We start from the raw sequence: 18,111 nt of genomic DNA on the forward strand, positions 1-18,111 counted from the left end.
AAAAGTCATCTTCCCGTAACATGTAACTAGATTTACTCGTTTAGAATTCTGTGTTGCTATTTGAAAAATAACATTCGTCTCGTACTCTAGTCACTACGAACTGTTCTTACGTATGTTTTTTTTTTTATATTGATTATTCAAAACTGTATAATACTGAGAAAGATTTGTTGAGAAAATCAGTCCCGATTTCGGGCCTGTTAGTCGTTTTCCGTGTCACGGAATATCAGCACATCGTTAACAATATTTGAAATGTATAAAATATTTTTTTTACATTTCAATAATTGTAAACGATGTGCTGATATTAGGTGGAACTGAAAAATACTCTTGCTCGGGCCCGAATTCGGGCCCTGATATCAGGCCTGATAAAGTGTAGATGTAATTGGCACTTTAATGCAAGTTTAAATATTTAGTTTAGATATATGATTATATTATAAAATGTCTGTTAGTGTGGTGTGCCTGTCGGCATAGGCCTCTTCCAAGTCTTTCCAGGGCTGTCTGTCCAGAGCAACTCAATGTGTCATTACGTATTCTATCTTTAAATAGGTACATACTCATATTATATTATTATGTCATTATGAAATTACACAAAATTATCATCATTATGTATGTCACATTAATAACAATTTTTTATGTTAACAAATATTACAGTACAATATACTCCAAACGAAATTTCAACTGTGGCACTGATTAAAACTTTCACGATTTGTACACATTATTAACTAATACAAACGGGGCTTAATCGCGAATTAAGATTTAAATTTACATCCGACGTTTTGAGGACGGCGTTGTCCCAGTGGTCTCAGAGCGCCTACCGCGAACCACGTGTTGCCTCCCTATCACACACGTACAAATTTACAAGTGCGACAGAGGCAACACGTCGAACGTGGTTCGCGGTAGGCCCTCAGAGAAGTCTGTATTAAGTCCCGTTTGTATTAGTTTCAACTATGGCGTGGTAAAAGTGCCAGTTCTATCCACTTTTAGGTTCTTTGCCTTTACCAGTATATTTGAACTAGACTAGTAAAATTCGTAGTGGCTTGTCGGACGAATGGTAGCATTATAACAAATAGATGTGATATGTCATCGGATAGTGATGGCGGGGGTCCGCAATTGTTGCACTGAGTGTTTTATAAATGTATAGACTATTCACCTGTGTTTTATTTGCGTTCGACGTTCCCTAAACTTGTTTAATATAAAATTATGTAAACGGATTATATTGCGTAAGGTAAAAGCGGGGTGGAAAGACCGTCAAAAAGCAAGAATATCCCCACATTGATCTTATAATGAATTTAAAATATATCCCGAGGTTTCGAACCCTTCATGGTCAACGACAGGGTGGATCTCCCCCGCGATATAATACGTTTTATTTCATAAGTAATTGTCGCGGTAACTGAAGAAAATATTTTGTTTTTTGAGTGAAAAATTGAAAAAAATACTGATTCAGGTGAGATTCGAAATCGCGACATTTTGTTAATTTTGGTAGCAATCAGGGTGTAATACCTATATATCTAGTGTTGATTTACTGACTTTTGACTATAGGTATATTATCAAGTCTGTTATTTACTACATATTTAAAAGACTTTCGGTAATATACAAACCAAGTGCAGTCGTGTTTGGCGCCATAAAACTTTAAAGGAATGCATTTTTAAAATGGTTTAGAAAAAACATAGGTACGGGGGGTGATTTGTCGATAAAATTCATCGTACTATACGTGGTTAACGGCTCCACTATACGTGCACAAACACATTGTATGTTTAATGTTAGGTTGCTTTAGATTCAGTAAAAAGAAAAATATAAAATACACAATTCTGAAATGCTAAAAATGCATCTGAAGCGGGGAAAAATATATAAACAAGTTGCAGGAACGAGGGTATAATGGCGTATTACGCCGTGAAATCGTATTAGGTGGGTACTGTAGGTCTAGTTTACCTACCAGCACTGCAGGCAAATTTAGTTAAAAATATCAAATATGATAAAATTATGGGTGATTTTCCGTATCCGACGACATTCGAAAGTATCCTAAACACAAGATGGAAGATATAACATACTGTTCACGTCCTAATGGACTAATAATAGGAAACGCTATGAACATTTCAATAATTCGACTAAATGCTAATCTGATTCATTCAGTTCAATCCCAAGTATTGGTCATTTTTTAGGGTTCCGTAAACAAAGGTCAAACGGGACTCTATTACTGAGATTTCGCTGTCCGTCCGTCCGTCTGTCACCAGGCTGTATCTCATGAACCGTGATAGTTAGCCAGTTGAAATTTATACAGATTATGTATTTCTATTGCTGCTATAACAACAAATACTAAAAACAGAATAAAATAAATATTTAAGGGGGGCTCCCATACAACAAACATATTTTTTTTGCCGTTTTTATAAATAATGGTAGGTACGAAACCCTTCGTGCGCGAGTTCCACTCGCACTTGGCCGGTGTTTTTTCAATGTTATTATGTCAACATGTATAAGTATTGCTCGTCATTAAAAATAGAAAACAAGTAGGAAAATCAAAATTATCACAGCTATCAAGTTCATTATCATGGATTAGCCCTGATTTCTGTTATTATTTGCAGATACTCCTATCATTAATTGAATATGATTGAACAGATTTATTATGGAATTAGCACCTGGTGATTAGTGGTATCCAAGATGCTCTTCAAAGCGGTCTTCTTAATCGTGGGCTTAAGCCAGGTAAGATATTAAAAAGACAAGTTTGTTAACAACGTCCTTAGAATGCTGTTGAGGCGGCCTATCTGCAGCGCATCGGGCATGTTCGACGAGGCTAGTACAGATGACTTCTTTGCCATAAGGCGAAAAAGAATTGCCTCACTGCTTGGTAGAATGCGCGGAAGCAGCAACAGCATGCTCAGGACGTTGGCCGATCGCCTCGACTGCCCGCTCACAAAATAATGGGTTGATGTGGTTATTGGGAGGGACAAGACTATTTATCGCTCCCAATACCTACTAGGTTAAGTGTCCTGTTCATAAGACTAACATAGATTTTTTAAGAAGCTAAATAAATTACTAACCAATTTCCATGGATTATGGTCCGAAATAAACAATTTTGGTGTCGAGACCCTTGGCCCGTGGGGTCCGAACGCGATTACTCTATTTAAGGAGTCGAAAAGAATAGTAGATACAACCGGTGATCGTAGAGCTGGCAGCTTCGCACATAGAATTAGTATTGCGATACAGCGAGGAAATGCTGCTAGCATCTACGGCACCATGCCGCAGGGAGATAGATTATTATTACCTAGTTTATTTTAAGATTGGTCTTATTTATTTTCAGATCGAGGTTTTAAGTTTTATTTAATTCTGTTATGTCCGTCTCTTATTAGGTATTAGATGAATAAAACTTAATCCCTGCCAACATTATAAAAGTAGCACCTGGCGTCCGTTGGCTCGTTGTGTGGACGACATTCGGAAGATTACGGGTCACTTCTGGATGAGATTATCTCAAGACCGGGACAAGTGGCGTACTAGAAGAGAGGCCTATGCTGGGCAATGGGTGATAAAGGGCTGATATGATGAGGATGAATATTATAAATGTGAATGGAACTATATCTGCTACCTCTTCACGCTTAAACCGATGAACTGATTTAGATGAAATTCGGTATGGAGATAGAGGCAGCAGGATTCCAAGCAGACGAAGTCGGGGGCAGAAGCTAGGGCTTGTGCACAAATCACGCGAGGTTTTTTCGGCTACTTTTTGACCTGTCGTGATTTTTTCGGGACCCCCCCCCACCCGCATCGAACTTAAATACCTAAAACTATTAGGTATAAATGAATACTCCAGGCAACTATAATTATCAGGTTACGTAATGTTACCTAGCACGGAAAACAACTACGTACCTATTACGTACGAATTCGTCATAGATCCCTTTTAAAAACATTAGGTACTTAACAATATTTTGTCCGTCCGTCTTTCAATCCGGAGGTCACGGGTCCAAATCCTGAATCGTACCAATGAGTTTTTCGGATCTTATGTGGGTACAGTGAGCTGCAAAATTGCATGGAGAAATTATGAATGAATACACTTTTACGGCTGATGGTACTTATGGAGTACAATTTAATATTTACCACAAACTTTCCGACTTCAACTTCAATTTCGGTAAAGTAAACAACATGAGGAAACATGCAGACATATGCGAAAAAAAATAAAGGTGTGTGAAGTCCCCAAACCGTATTGGGCCAGCGTGGGGACAGCCCAAGCTGCAGAAGGGACGTGATACGAAAAAATGTGTACCCCAATTTTACGTGTAGTCTAGGAGAGGTATCCTACATATTTTTTATTTGATTTGTCCACTTTGTTGATGATAGGTTCTGGCGCTGCCCACGGAGCCGGAGTACACCAAAGTGGACTTCATTGAAAATGTCCTCAAAGTCGAAGCTGGCTCCGAACTTGACGCTGGTAGGTGCTAATGTGAACTTCAGAACAGTCAAGGGTGTCGCCAGCTAATGGGCTACGGGGGCAGTTGCTGTGGCCGATGGCGGAGGGGAGGGGGAGGGGCATACGGCTAATCACAAATTGTATTCTCTAATAGCGGGGCAGCTGCCCCCTGTGCCCCCCCTGGCGACGCCCTTGAGAATAGTTTTTATGAACTAAGAAGTAGTCTCAGTTTGAGTAAAAGTGAAAAAGATCAGTATTTCGATTAATTTCAATATGGCGGAGCCTTGGAGGTTCGCGAGGTCTTCAGCACACAGAGCCACTCATATAGACTCTAAATTTAAAGAAAAAGGTTAAATGCTGCTTAAGTGGGGGTTTTGATCTTTATTTTTATTGCTATTAGTGACGACTTGGTAGATCTATACTTTCGCCAAACACTTTCTGCTATCTTAAGAATAAGAATAATATTTATTGTTACACACATACAAGAATACAAAGACGATAAAAGGAAAACAAACGAATAGACATGTTGAACAGGAGAGCAGCAAAAATTAAATTAACATAATTAACATAATTGCTTAAAGTCTATCCATAAATACTATGTAAACAATAGTGTGACAAAAGGGATGAACTCAGCATTCGTGCTACAGACTGGCTGTCACAGCGCTGGTTTTCAGTGCATTGCTAAGAGTATGCCTAATTAGCATCATAATCTTGATGTAATTCTTCTTCTTCTGGTGCCATGCCCAGTCTAATGGGCGTCGGCGGTCAGCATGGCATTCAGCTCTCTGGTCTATGCCAATCTCTTGAGGGTGGCTGCGTCTTTTGTATGCGTCCAGTCTTTAATGTTATTTATCCATTTATTTCTAGGTCTACCTCTCCCTCTTTTTCCCTCATACTTTCCCTCGATGATTGTCTGTAATAAGTCGTATTTCTTATTTCTATAGATGTGACCCAGATAGGCTGTTTTTCTTTTCTTAATGATGTTGAGTATTTCTGGTTTCTTACTCATTCTACTTCTTCATTCGTAATGTGACTGGTCCATGAGATTTTTAACATTCTGCGGTAGAGCCACATCTCGAAGGCAGCAAGTCTGTCTGTTGTGTATTTATTCATTGATGTAATTAATCCTTTGATATTTAGTGATGCATGCATACCATGTACCAGTATCCTCATGTGACACGGTGGGCATGGTGTTAGTGTAGGTTACGTACTTATAGCTTTATTCAGTAGGTATATCTGTAAAATCTGTTTCTAGAAACGTCAATGTCGCGCATCGTATCAGGCTGGCAAGCGTACCCCGGCCAGCATCCTCACCAGATCTACCTCCGCATGGTCAACGCTGCTGGTACCATGAGCGCGTGCGGTGGGTCCGTGGTGCATAAGAACTGGTTCATTACCGCAGCGCATTGCACGGCACAGTGAGTACTCTGAAACTTGCGCGAAAATCAACCTTATGTTAATTGTATTAGACTCTGATTTCTCGGATATAAGCATGGAAATTTTGACGATATGTTTCTTATGTTAGACTATGAAGCATCGCACATCGCACTATATCTACCTCCCCATAGTCAACACTATTGCAACCATACCATTACCGCCACGCATTGTACGGCACAGATAGTAAATACCTATAGTTATTTTAAAATATTCCAAAAAAATCAACCTTCTGATGTTTCTTATGTGACACTCCGAACCAAGCACGAATTTTCGGATGTGATGCGTTTAAGAGCCAGCATGTAAATCTGAAATATCGTATATAAAATGTTTTTAGAAAACCATTAAACTTTGGTCGGAATAACCATTAGACGACCTTACCATCTCTAACCTAACATATTAACTGTGTCCGTATGTTGATAGGCCTACGATGGCCTGATATGTGTACCGGGTATTTAATTGATCTCTTGCAATAGGTAATCGTCCATTTCTCCCCAGACGAGTGCGACTCTTGGTCCGCGCCGGTCTCGTCCACATCTCGCAGCCACAATATGACTCGGAGACGACGGTGTGGTACAACTATCCCACCTTCATAGACGAGTTGGCGGCTGTCGTCCAGCCTAATGACATTGCTATCGCTCACGTCGACGAGCCTTTCACTTTCAGCCGTAAGTTACTTGGCATTAGTGAGGCAGCTGGTCCGTGCCGGTCTCGTCCACATCTCGTAGCCACAATATGACTCGGAGACGACGGTGTGGTACAACTGTCGCGAACGTATTGCGAACCAGCTAATATTTGCCAACGTCATGGAGTAGATGGCGCTAGTAGTCACGTTTAACTTAAGTAACCGCTTCTAGGTTATTGGGATTTTTTGAGGGAAGTTGAGAGGGTAGATGAGAACGACAGTAGGAAAAAGGAGTTTGTGTGCGAACAGATCGACGCGGCAGTGATATTTGCTTTTAGATCAAGTCAAGAACGTTCTTATGGTGTTATTAGAATAATGATATGTCTCTGGTATATTGTGACCAACGTTATCAGTACTCAGAGTGAACAGTGATCCAGTGAGGCTAATATGAACTTAAGGTAAACTTTGTGTGAGGAATGGGGTCGCTATAAGGGGAGGTTTGGAGGCGACTATTAAGCTCAAGAAACCAGGTGGATAATCATGTGATACTCATGTTATATGTAGGTAATAAAGTCGGACACCAGCACAACTCATATCGTCATCTCACTAACATCCAGGCCTCGTATAGGTATGTAGTACATTTACATTATATCGCTTTCCAGTATCCGTAAAACCATAAGCTCATTCGATAGGTTAATAAGTATGGTGAGCTTGACGACAACAACTATCCATCGTCAGAAACGAGTTGGCGACCTTCGTGCAAGTTAATGACATTGCTTTCAGCCGTGAGTTACTTATCCCTAGTGAGACCACAGTAAGACAGCTGGTCCGCGCCGTTCTCGTCCACATCTTGCAGCCCCAATATGACTCAGAGACGACAGGTGTAACATCCCACCTGCGTGAACGAGTTGGCACATATCGTCCAGCCAACTGACATCGCCATGGCATATGTCAGCCACCCTTCACTTTCAGCCGTAAGTAGCCGTACCACAACTTGCGTAAACTCAATCGCAGTCCATCTCGCTTGCTCCAATGTATTGGTGCGATAGAGAGGGAATGCGATCGAGTTCACGCAGACGCTAACGTCAAACGCCAACTCGTGGTAGCCGTGAAGTTAACACTTCTTTCTAAAGTCAACCTTGTCGAAGACAGAAGAAACTTATGTTATAATATTCTTTAGTGCTTCTCTGTAACTGTTATTTTTTAAGTGTGCAGTTAAGAATATTCTATCTTTTAACTATCTTATCATCACGTCTAATTCCCCTCAATTTTGCTGTAAGATTTGTTTTTGTAAAGCGCGCTATCGATATCTATTCAAAATAAAGAGCTCTGGTGTCGGCTAAAAATATATGTTATTAAGTGATCAATTAAAAACAGAACCGGGACAACTGTCATAAAATCCTTAGTAAGTACCTACATACCCAATCTTTCGACATCCAGAAAAATCAGTACCATAATTTCCTGAAGCTATAACGGTGCCCAATGTAACGAACTTTATCCTCTAATATTCTGTGTGCAGATCTGCTGCAGCCCATCAAGATGCAGTCATCAGCTGATGCGTACAGGGACTACTCCAACCAGCAGGTCATGGCTAGCGGCTTTGGACGTGTTTGGACAGGAGGCAAGTAATATCTTGTCTTGTACAAATTACTTTTCTTTTAATCAGCGTACAATATGGGCCAACATAGCGTAACTTTAGGGTAGCAGTCAGAAGGCCCTTTTTTTAAGGGGGAAATGCTTTACGCATACCACCCAGGCGCAGGGACCGGCCTGGGGTGGATGCATGGGACTCCCATATATGGCTAATGGGACTCATGGTTTACCCACAAAAACCCCTCTGTTGCCGCCTCTGTGCTATAGGGCGAGGTCGAAGCTCTCTTCGGCAACCTCGCCAGTGGCCGTCCGGACTCGGACCTGACTCGTGGGAAGTCACCCCTCCACCTCAGTGGGCGGCTTGATCTTACGTCGCGCCCGCCCGCGCAGGGACCCTTGTGTAGGCGGCAGACGTCCCACAGGTACCAGCGGTCAGAAGGCCCTAGATCAGCCATACTTTACCTTTTATTAAGAGGGCCCAAATACGGTTTTGCCTTGTAGCCCCGGACTGTCATACTTTCATAGAAATTTAACATGAATTATGAAATTCCCACACTTTGTCATTGGAAATACCATGCAACAGTTAGCTTGGTCCGACTTATCAACCATACAAACACTATCGCTTTCTGCTGAATCTGTCAAAAATATATCTTTTTCAGCTTCTTTCTCTTTTTAATAAATTCATACTCTATCACCAAGATTGCAGACCTTTCCAAACCTTAGTTTTAAAAGATCTCTTGTTAATATTGGTCATTGGTCGCAGGTGCCACCGCCGAGAACCTGCAGTGGGTGTACCTGACCGGGGTATCGAACGCGCTATGCTTCTCCACCTTCGGCACTATCGTCACTGACACCACCATCTGCGCGAGGTTCTTCAATGTCACCTCACAGTCAACCTGCCAGGTGAGATATTTGTTGATCCCAGGGGACACTTCAGAGGACCTGAACTGGTTGTACCTGACCGGGGTATCAAACGCGCTATGCTTTGCTTCTCCACCTTCGGCATTTATCATCACTGACACCACAATCTGCGCGAGGTTCTTCATTGTCACCTCACAGTCTACTTGCCAGGTGAGATATTTGACCCCGGGAATCGAACGCTGTATGCTTCACCGCCTTCGGCACTATCATTACTGACATCACCTCACAACTCCTCACAATCTCACCTTGCCGGTAGTGAGATATTTTGAAGTTAAAAAAAATTGTACAAGCTAGTCTTTAGTTGTTGCCAAGTACAACCTACAACAGTACGACTACCTAGGGGTACCTACATAAATATAAACAAGTGACAAAGTAACTTGGCTTCAGTAACATACTGAGCTGAAGCAGGTCCGGAATGTAAATTACTTACCCTCCACCCAAACCCACCATCGGGCTCACCTACAACGACAGCGCAAGACCACCCCCAACCGGACTCATTGCTGCGCGGCGTGCAGCAGTACGCGGCGCGCGCCTATCGTGAACGCTACTCATACACTGTTAGTGATTGAAAATAAGACAAGGCCTAGACTCTCCCAAACATGTCGCCCGAGTGACTAAAATACGTGAGTTAAACCGTACTGTACATTTAGTTTTAGATAAAAACAGTAACTTTTTTCTCGTACGGGAGATAATCGAGTGCGGCGTGTGACACTGACGGGTGTCGTGTTTCGAGGGTTCCGGGGCAAGGCGCCTTGTCTTGTTGTCTAATCCCATTTTTTATTAAAAAAGAACTGTTATGATATCATATGGTATCTTCGCTACCATATGATATCATATCGTGTATCTTGATCAACACGTCACGGATTTTAGGTGACCGACTGATAGTTATTATCAGATATAATACTGTTGTTTGATTAATGTAGATACCTACTTATGATATACTGTAATACTTTATCCCACCAAAAACATTTTCATGTAAAATGTGGCCAAGACGAAACCATACGGCTCGCACTGTCAAAAAGTTATAAGATCTAATTTAGAGCCAAGCTTCTAAATCTACACACCCTATTAACTCTACTTACAAGCCCTAACATCACAAACTCTACACCTTATCAAAATATGTGGCTTGGCTGTTTCGTCACCACAAGAACTATTGTATAACAGAAACTTAATGAACAGGTAAGATCTGAACCGAGCATTGGGCCGAATATTCGTATTCGGTAAACTCCATATTCGCGGCCCATCTCAAAATAAAAGCTTGTAATAATATTTTCTATAATATTTATTCTTCAGGGTGACAGTGGCGGGCCCCTCGTCAACGTGGATGACGACGGCGTCCCAATCCTTATCGGAGTAGCAGCGTTCGTGGCTGGTGGTGACTCGGGGTGCCACGCCGGTCATCCTGCAGGTAATAAACTCTACTGGAACACCTATAATAATTCGTAGCTAATGGTGTGGTGTATGACAAAGGTGAACCCATTCTCATCGGAGTACCCTAGGTGACTCGGGGTGCCACGCCGGGGATCCTGCTGGTAAAGTCTACTGGAACACCTATAATCATTTGTGCCTATGGTGTGGTGGATGACAAAGGTGAACCCATTCTCATCAGAGTACCCTAGGTGACTCGGGGTGCCACGCCGGGGATCCTCCAGGTATACTCTACTGGAACATCTATAAGACAAACTCGTGGCTAATGGTGTGGTGTATGGCAAAGGTGAACCCATTCTCATCGGAGTACCCTAGGTATATACTGACTTTATTTACTCTTTGACCCTGGGTGACCCGGGGTGCAACACCGGAGATCCTGCTGGCAGTTAAGTAATTGGAAGAACTATCTACTTGTGGTTCCGACTGCTTGTCACTAACAGTTATCTCTTTTCTGATAAGCATTTGAGAAATTGTGCAGTTGGGCACCGTAGATACTGCAGCATTCGATGTCTTGAAAAATTCAACTGGCGCGAAGTGACACAAACTAGGGAAAAATGGCAATGTCTACTTGAAGACTAATCAAGATCATATTTGAGTCCCCAAGCCCGAAAATGACATTATTGTTGACTGGTAGAGAATGACAAGCGGCATTAAATCCTGCTATATTTAAAATACCTACATAACTTTTATTCGATCATCCCTACTTAAATTCAATTTATCTTCACTCTTATAAAATAATAATTTTCGCAGGTTTCACTCGCCTTGGACCCTTCCACAGCTGGTTTACAGAGAAAACTGGCATTGACTTCGATAACCTAGAAGAAGATACTGAAGCCCCAACTGAACCACCAACTGAGCGCCCAACTGAACCGCCAACTGAACCACCAACTGAAGCACCTACTGAGCCACCAACTGAGCCGCCAACTGAGACCCCAACTGAGCCACCAGTGACTGAATCCCCAGATTCCAATGAGTCCGGAGAAGATGAATCAACGGAAGCCCCAGAACCGGAAGAGGACAGTTCGGAGGAGAAGGATTCCGATGAATCTGATTCTGATGACTGTGAATTGTCTGAGTTGATGAAGAAATTGGAAGTCAAAGTCAACGTTAAAGTTAAACTTAACAAGTATGGAAGGAAAAAGAAAGTTCACATTAAAAAATAAATTTGTAACATTTATTTAAGGTTAGATGGGTTAGAAAAAAGTGAGGTAAGCGAAACACTTGAAGGGAATCCTCATACTGTTTCTCTTGCCTCGATCAAAATAAACTACTTTTAGGTAGCTCTTACCTCACATATCCTTATACAACTAAGCCATTTAGTATGAAGTCTGCAATTTGTATATTTTTACATTTAAATAAATAGTTGAGCAAATTACATTGATATATTTTTATCACTAGAATATTTTCCTGACTGAACGTAAGACGTTTTTTATTTGCTGATGTTGCCAGTAGAAAAACAATGTTTTATTTAGAACTTTGTCACATTTAAGAGAACTTCAAATTATCTGTTTTAATTTGTGCATTATAAAAGCATCTGGGATTTAGGAGTTTATACCCGTAAACAACTACTAAAATTTCCATGTAGGTAAATTATAATTTGCTTACTACAATTATGGATGTGATTCCATCAAAAGCACTTTGTTGATTAAGTCATTGCACATGGTACTCGTAACATGCCCATGTTGGTTGGTTCACAATGTTCACATGCATCGTGTAAACAAAAATATGAAGTACACCTGCGCAATGTAACATCAGCCATAAAAGTGCATGGCAATTTTATCAATGAATCCATTCATAATTTCTCCATGCAATTTTGCAGCTCACTGTACGTAACAGGAGCAAGCCGCGGGCTTATACAAATAATATGCCCATTATGATTGCACAAGCAGCAAAGCATAATTCATTAGCACACAAAAGTAACAGGTGTATGTGCATTAAAAGAGGATTGAAAATGCTTTTTGAGCATGTAATGCGCCGCGTGCGATAAAAATATTATTACATTCCAGTCGCTGGTCACCCTAACTTGACGTTTGCGTCATTGAAAGTATTCATGGGTGCAGGCAAAGTTACTATTATAATATACAATTTTAAGTTTTTACAATAAATGCTTGTATTTGAAATGAAATGGAGGGATCGAGTACTAAAGGTAAGTTTTATTCAACAATATTATCATTAAAAAGTTTTAAGTATCAAGTTTTGTTAAGTTTTTATGTATATTCACTTTGATGTTTTTGTGTGGGCGAAATTCGTTTGAAGTCGTAAATTATCTTTTGTTTGCTACCTGCCTCACCTTTAAGACACTAACCTGTGAATATCTTGCTAAGTGAATACTCTCGAAGCAGTAACTTAAGTCTAATACTGAGCTTGAAAGTAATAAGTACCTTTGGAAGTGCGTTGTACTTCCGTGTACTACTGTTCAAAATGTTGTTGTGAAGGTTCAATGTTTTTGACTCATATCACCGCTTAGACCTTCATTTGAACGCTGCATTTTCCGCTAGACAAACTTAAATTCCATAGTTCAGTTAGAAACTGCCACTATCATATTATTACATAAATTAGATTTATTATGATGATAATGTTTGATTTAATAGCATACTGAATAGTATCTGTTGTATTTCTCTCAAGTAATATCAATAAACTATAATTTATGACCATGTATGATTTATAATGTAGATAATATATTCAATATATTCCTATATCAAGTTGTTTAAAACAAAATGTCTTTTGTTATCAATGAACAATTAAACACATTTATCAAAACAATGTGACTCAAATTTGAGTGCTAAAAATTGAGACATTTAAACACATAGCTTTTAAAGGTAGGTATTGTTAGTCAGCTACATTGGTTTGTTTGTCTGTCTGTTCACAATAAACATAGAAATGTTTTGAATAGCTATTTAAGTCTAGTTGGTAATGAATGCCTACAAAGCTGATGATCCTGTACCTATCTGACGGCGTACTGCGCACACCGAAATTAGCAAATTGCAGGCACCTTTCTAAGTCACTCTAATTATGCCTTAATTTGCAAACTTAGATGTTCACGGTAGGCCCTCTGAATCCCAATATATAAAGTTTAACTGGTTTGACTTAATTAAAAAAAAATTTTTACTTACCAACACAAAAATTAATTGCATATACAATATCAAATCAGGTAGAATTAACAAATATTTGTGCAATAAAATGGATGAGACCACTGATTTACAAGATCAATGATCATAGGAGACTGCAAGACCACAGATTTTTAGTCCCCTAAAACTTAAACTAAACCTTAAATACCTACTTAAATAACTAAACTAACTATATAACTAGCCAAACAATTTGGCTGCTAAAAGAAGATATGTTTGACTGTGCAGTAAGCACCTATCCTCCTGAGACCCAGATGCATAGGATGATTTATTGACCACATAAGCAGTAATAGAATTTCAACTTTAGTGTTCTAATTTAAAGTTCAAATTAGATTGCACTTTCGTTGTATTCAAAATAGTCATCAAAGATGGATTCATTGTTAGATGTTTTTGGAAAATCCTGTAGATTGGTCCGGCCTGGAAATGGCTTAAAATTAAGTTTAAAAAAATAGATTGTGTAATATGCACAAAATTTTTGTACCGGGATCTCAGGAGGCTACAGGATCAGGTAGATTTGTGTAAGATCATGCCGTAATATTTTTTATGTGGTGTTCCAGAGTCCCTCAACTGTGCCGGGTGCTTGAACAACATTGGAGAAAATGACTATGTGTCAGCACTGGAACAAGAATGGCATACAGATTGCTTCAGGTAAGTTTCTTTACTTACTTTAAGTTCTCGTATCCGCATATTAGGAAACTATTTGAAAAAAATACTTGCAACAGATAATAGAGCAAAATAGGACAGAATTTTTTTTTTTTAAGGACACTTGAACGACAAAAAATTTACAATAACATGTCATAAAACGGGTTAAAACATCACTGAAAAGGTTTCGGCTCAGCTTGGTGTCAAGGTACCTTTTGCATAACTTGACGCCCTTCCGTGGCAGCCCTTCCAAGGAAGCCCTTCCAAAAAACGTGATATAACTATACAAAAAAGGTTTAACGAGTTTATGTCTAACTTATCCTTTAAGAAATAAATATTATCAGAGATCAGCCACTAACATAAGTATTGAAAAAAGAAATCTAATCATACTCATAATATGCCTAATTATTACAACATTAACTTTACTAAGCTCTAGACAAACTATCACACAGTCATTTTGAACAACAAAAACAAATTTTAGAAAACTACAATAATATACATAGGAGTCATAAAAGGTTAAACCACAGGTCAGCATAAATTGGCTAAGAAAATCAAACATTAAGACAGACCAAATAATTGTAAATATTTTTAGATGTTCCAGTGTTGGAAGTTGGTAAAATTGAAGAACTAAGAACCATATTGAATTGGCCATATTGAAAATTAACCATTAGGCGGGTCCACACAGTAACTCGTGATCGACGGTTACAGTTTACGGTTCAATTTGTAATGGTTAATTTTCAATATGGTCAATTTCGGCCAACACTGATGACTATGTTTTATTTTTAATAAAATAAAGATTTAATTAAAAAGAATAAGCTTTGCGATCGTTGCGAAATAATCTAGTTTTTCATTGTGTTAATAACATATAAATACTTTTACCTTAGACCTCATTATGTTACTAAGTTAATTAGTATTTTGAACTTCCACATTATCCTTATTAGGAATTATTTGTATTCGCTTTGTTCACTTATGTGGTTGCCATAGTGCGTAATCTTAGTTTAGTATTATGTCACTACCTGTGAGTTACTATAATTGGCTTCCTGTATCTACTATATTTTTCTATGTTAATGTAACAGCTGTTGGATCTCCAAATAAAGAAATAAAAAAATCCTGGAAAATGGAAAATAATTAGAAGGGGAAAAACGTGTTATCTTTTTGTATTGACGATCATGAGGTATACAACTCTTGATAAATAATTCTGTTATTTTCAAAGCTTTGTGTGAAGTTCCTACTTCACATTAGACTACACCAAACCACTCTTTAATGAGAGGAGGCCTATGTGTGGAACATATAGGTATAGAATAATGGTGATAACACACTGATTACATGACAGGTGCTCAGCATGTGACTGCCTGCTATCAACATGGTACCATGAGAAGGGTGGGCTGCTGTTCTGCCAGCAGGACTACTGGGCGCGCTTCGGCGAGCCATGTCACCACTGCCGAAAGGTACACCTACTATTTGAAGGGCTGTTATTAGAGGATATTACGCAAAACTCTGCATAGAGGGCGCCTCTACTACATTCTGAGAGCTTACATGAAACACAAAAATCGAAATTACGTTATCTAACTCTCTATCTCCTGCATATTCGAGCTATAAAGAGGCCAGATAACTAAATTTTAATTTTCGCGTTTCGCGGCAGGCTTCTCTGTAAACAAACCGCTTTGATGCATCAATATCATAGTAAAAACTTCTCAAAAAACTGTTTAAGACTTAGTATGTATAAGTTACTCTATGGTTTATGTGATGTGATAGTGCTGGTCTCTTGCGGCAGAACATTGCAGTAATACTCCCTATTTGTGGTAAAAAAATTATAAAAAACCTTTTTTACTTTCTGGTGGTTTATTAGTAAAGAGCTATTGATTGTGGAAGACGTATACTAGGCTTGACAGCCGATAAAGATGGTGCTGTATACTTAGGGCCAGTTGCACCATGCCCATTTGATGTACTGATCATGTGTAAATATGGCGCTAGCGAATGCTAACTGCATATTTGGGTTGCACCACGCTATGTGTCCGTTAAAAAGTTACGCTGCCCTTAACCGGTGGCAGAGCACTGGTTAACAGCAAAGTCGTTCGATAAATATGGCGGCGCTTTTTGGAAATTGTCCGTATTTCACGAATTTATGTTTGATTATTCAATAATTTGAGTAAAAAAGTAATGTAAATTATTCAAAATATATTTATAACAATAAAAAGGTGGAAATATCTAAACGCAAAAACGTGTGACAGTTCACATAATGGTTTTAAATGTCGTTTTAGTTGCGAGACGACTTGTGTTTCATAAAATACATTAATTTGTACTGGATATTTAAAGAAAAGGTGTGTTTTAAATTGAAATCGAGTGCAGAATGAGTTTAAGTTGAGGATAAGACCAGATTGATGCTATCACAGGTTAACAAATACGTCCCATAAAGTGAAACTCGACGGCATGTAATGAACACAATTTATCGACAGACTGGTCATTAAAATCAATTTAAAACGCTCTCTGTTTATTGGAATCAAGATAAAAATGTTATATCCCTTGGAAATACTGGTGAACTAACTATGATATTCGAAAACAGCGAGATGACAACTATAAACATACCTATACAAAGTCGACCTCTGAAAATCGTAACTCACAACAGAAGTGAACTATATTTATAACTATAAACGCACATAAAACAAGATGCTACATATTAAATCAAGTATTTTAGTGTGAAGAAAATGTATTGGACAATTCCAGACCAGTCGGCATAATAGGTTATATATAAGTGGGCAAAATGTGTACCTAATGTAAAACTGATTATAATACTTCAATTCATACATACTTGCTTGTGTTTTATTTGCTTTTACAACATATCTTATTCATTAACCCTAGAAACAACAACTTAGCAAGTAATGAACTAAAAATAGTTTTCTTTATGGTGATATTTATATTTAAATTAATATTTATTAGAATACAAAGTTACAATTAGATTTAACAATTAACAGCTCCAAAAATCTACATTTATTTTGAGTGTGGGCTGCCTGGGTATCTCTTATCTTCAACCCGCACCCGTTAGCGACATGACATGGCAGGGCGTCCTTTAGCATATTGCCGAGGCATCCCTACTCATTGAGCTCTGCTTGTGAATGTCAAGGTATCCCTCTGGAATTTTCAGGTTGACCACAGTGTCTTAGACATGCCAGATGTTCTTAGCATTTGTTTGTGTGAGGGATGCCTCAGCATGCCCTGACATACCTTGATAATACACCAAAGGATCTCTTACTGTGTCTAGACATTAGTGGCCTCCGAGCCTAATAAAGTAATTCTTCTGGAAATATCGAATATACATGAGAACAATTGAGTAATAGGTATAACCTGCGGTGGCAGCATGGTTCCATTTTTATCACTTGTCACTATGCCTGTCACTTTTGTGCTTACATACTTGTTAGAACGTGACAGGCATGGTGACAAATGATAAAGAGCTGACCATCTTAATTGTTTCCTTTCATACTGGATAACATTTATAAATATAACAGCCAATACCTGGGTTAGATAAAATATAATATTGCCTCCCTTCTGTCACCTGAATTTTACTTGTGTTCAACCAGTCATACAGTGAAATCGCATATAAATAAATTACTATGTAACAATTGTATGTAACCTTAGCCATGTATTGGAAATAACATAACAGTAAATTAAAAATATAATTCATAGGTCTTAATTTGCAAAAGAGCATTACAACATACTTTAGAGAATGTGTAAACCCATTATTTTTAAACTGACTACATATCAACCTACCAGTCCCTATAAATCATCATTTAAAACCTAACATACCTAAATAGCTCTAAATTCAGTTATAATAAAAGGCCCTCAAATTGATTTTATTTGTTTTCCCCATACCAGTTTTTTAACAGCCCATGCATGTTTCATAAATGATTTATATCATGATCACCCCAATAAAGAAAAAAATAAATAATAGTTGA

The 18,111-nt window shown here is 38.8% G+C and overlaps 2 protein-coding genes across 2 annotated transcripts in view; both read left to right on the plus strand.

The window, feature by feature from the left end:
- Positions 1-2,571: 2,571 nt before the first annotated feature.
- LOC133529093 (serine protease 3-like) lies at positions 2,572-11,769 on the plus strand. The gene is made up of 8 exons (XM_061866715.1): positions 2,572-2,694; positions 4,324-4,414; positions 5,649-5,811; positions 6,326-6,495; positions 7,972-8,073; positions 8,809-8,948; positions 10,260-10,374; positions 11,145-11,769. The coding sequence occupies exons 1-8, from the start codon at positions 2,653-2,655 to the stop codon at positions 11,555-11,557; spliced, it is 1,236 nt and encodes a 411-aa protein (XP_061722699.1). The 5' UTR covers positions 2,572-2,652; the 3' UTR covers positions 11,558-11,769.
- Positions 11,770-12,363: 594 nt separating this feature from the next.
- LOC133529288 (uncharacterized) overlaps positions 12,364-18,111 on the plus strand; it is a gene marked incomplete at its 3' end in the record, with an annotated part of 56,201 nt that continues 50,453 nt past the window's right edge. The window contains exons 1-3 of the mRNA XM_061866984.1: positions 12,364-12,540; positions 14,077-14,167; positions 15,495-15,609. Coding sequence (XP_061722968.1) covers positions 12,519-12,540; positions 14,077-14,167; positions 15,495-15,609 — 228 coding nt within the window. The remainder of the gene's footprint in view (positions 12,541-14,076; positions 14,168-15,494; positions 15,610-18,111) is intronic.

Source organism: Cydia pomonella, chromosome 20, assembly GCF_033807575.1.
Source record: "Cydia pomonella isolate Wapato2018A chromosome 20, ilCydPomo1, whole genome shotgun sequence".
NCBI classification, from domain to species: Eukaryota; Metazoa; Arthropoda; class Insecta; order Lepidoptera; family Tortricidae; genus Cydia; species Cydia pomonella.

Coding starts and splice junctions, on each gene's coding strand:
- LOC133529093 (XM_061866715.1), top strand. CDS start 2,653: ATGCTCTTCAAAGCGGTCTTCTTAATCGTGGGCTTAAGCCAG. Junction 2,695..4,323: donor TAATCGTGGGCTTAAGCCAG/GTAAGATATTAA, acceptor TGTTGATGATAG/GTTCTGGCGCTGCCCACGGA. Junction 8,074..8,808: donor TGGACGTGTTTGGACAGGAG/GCAAGTAATATC, acceptor CATTGGTCGCAG/GTGCCACCGCCGAGAACCTG.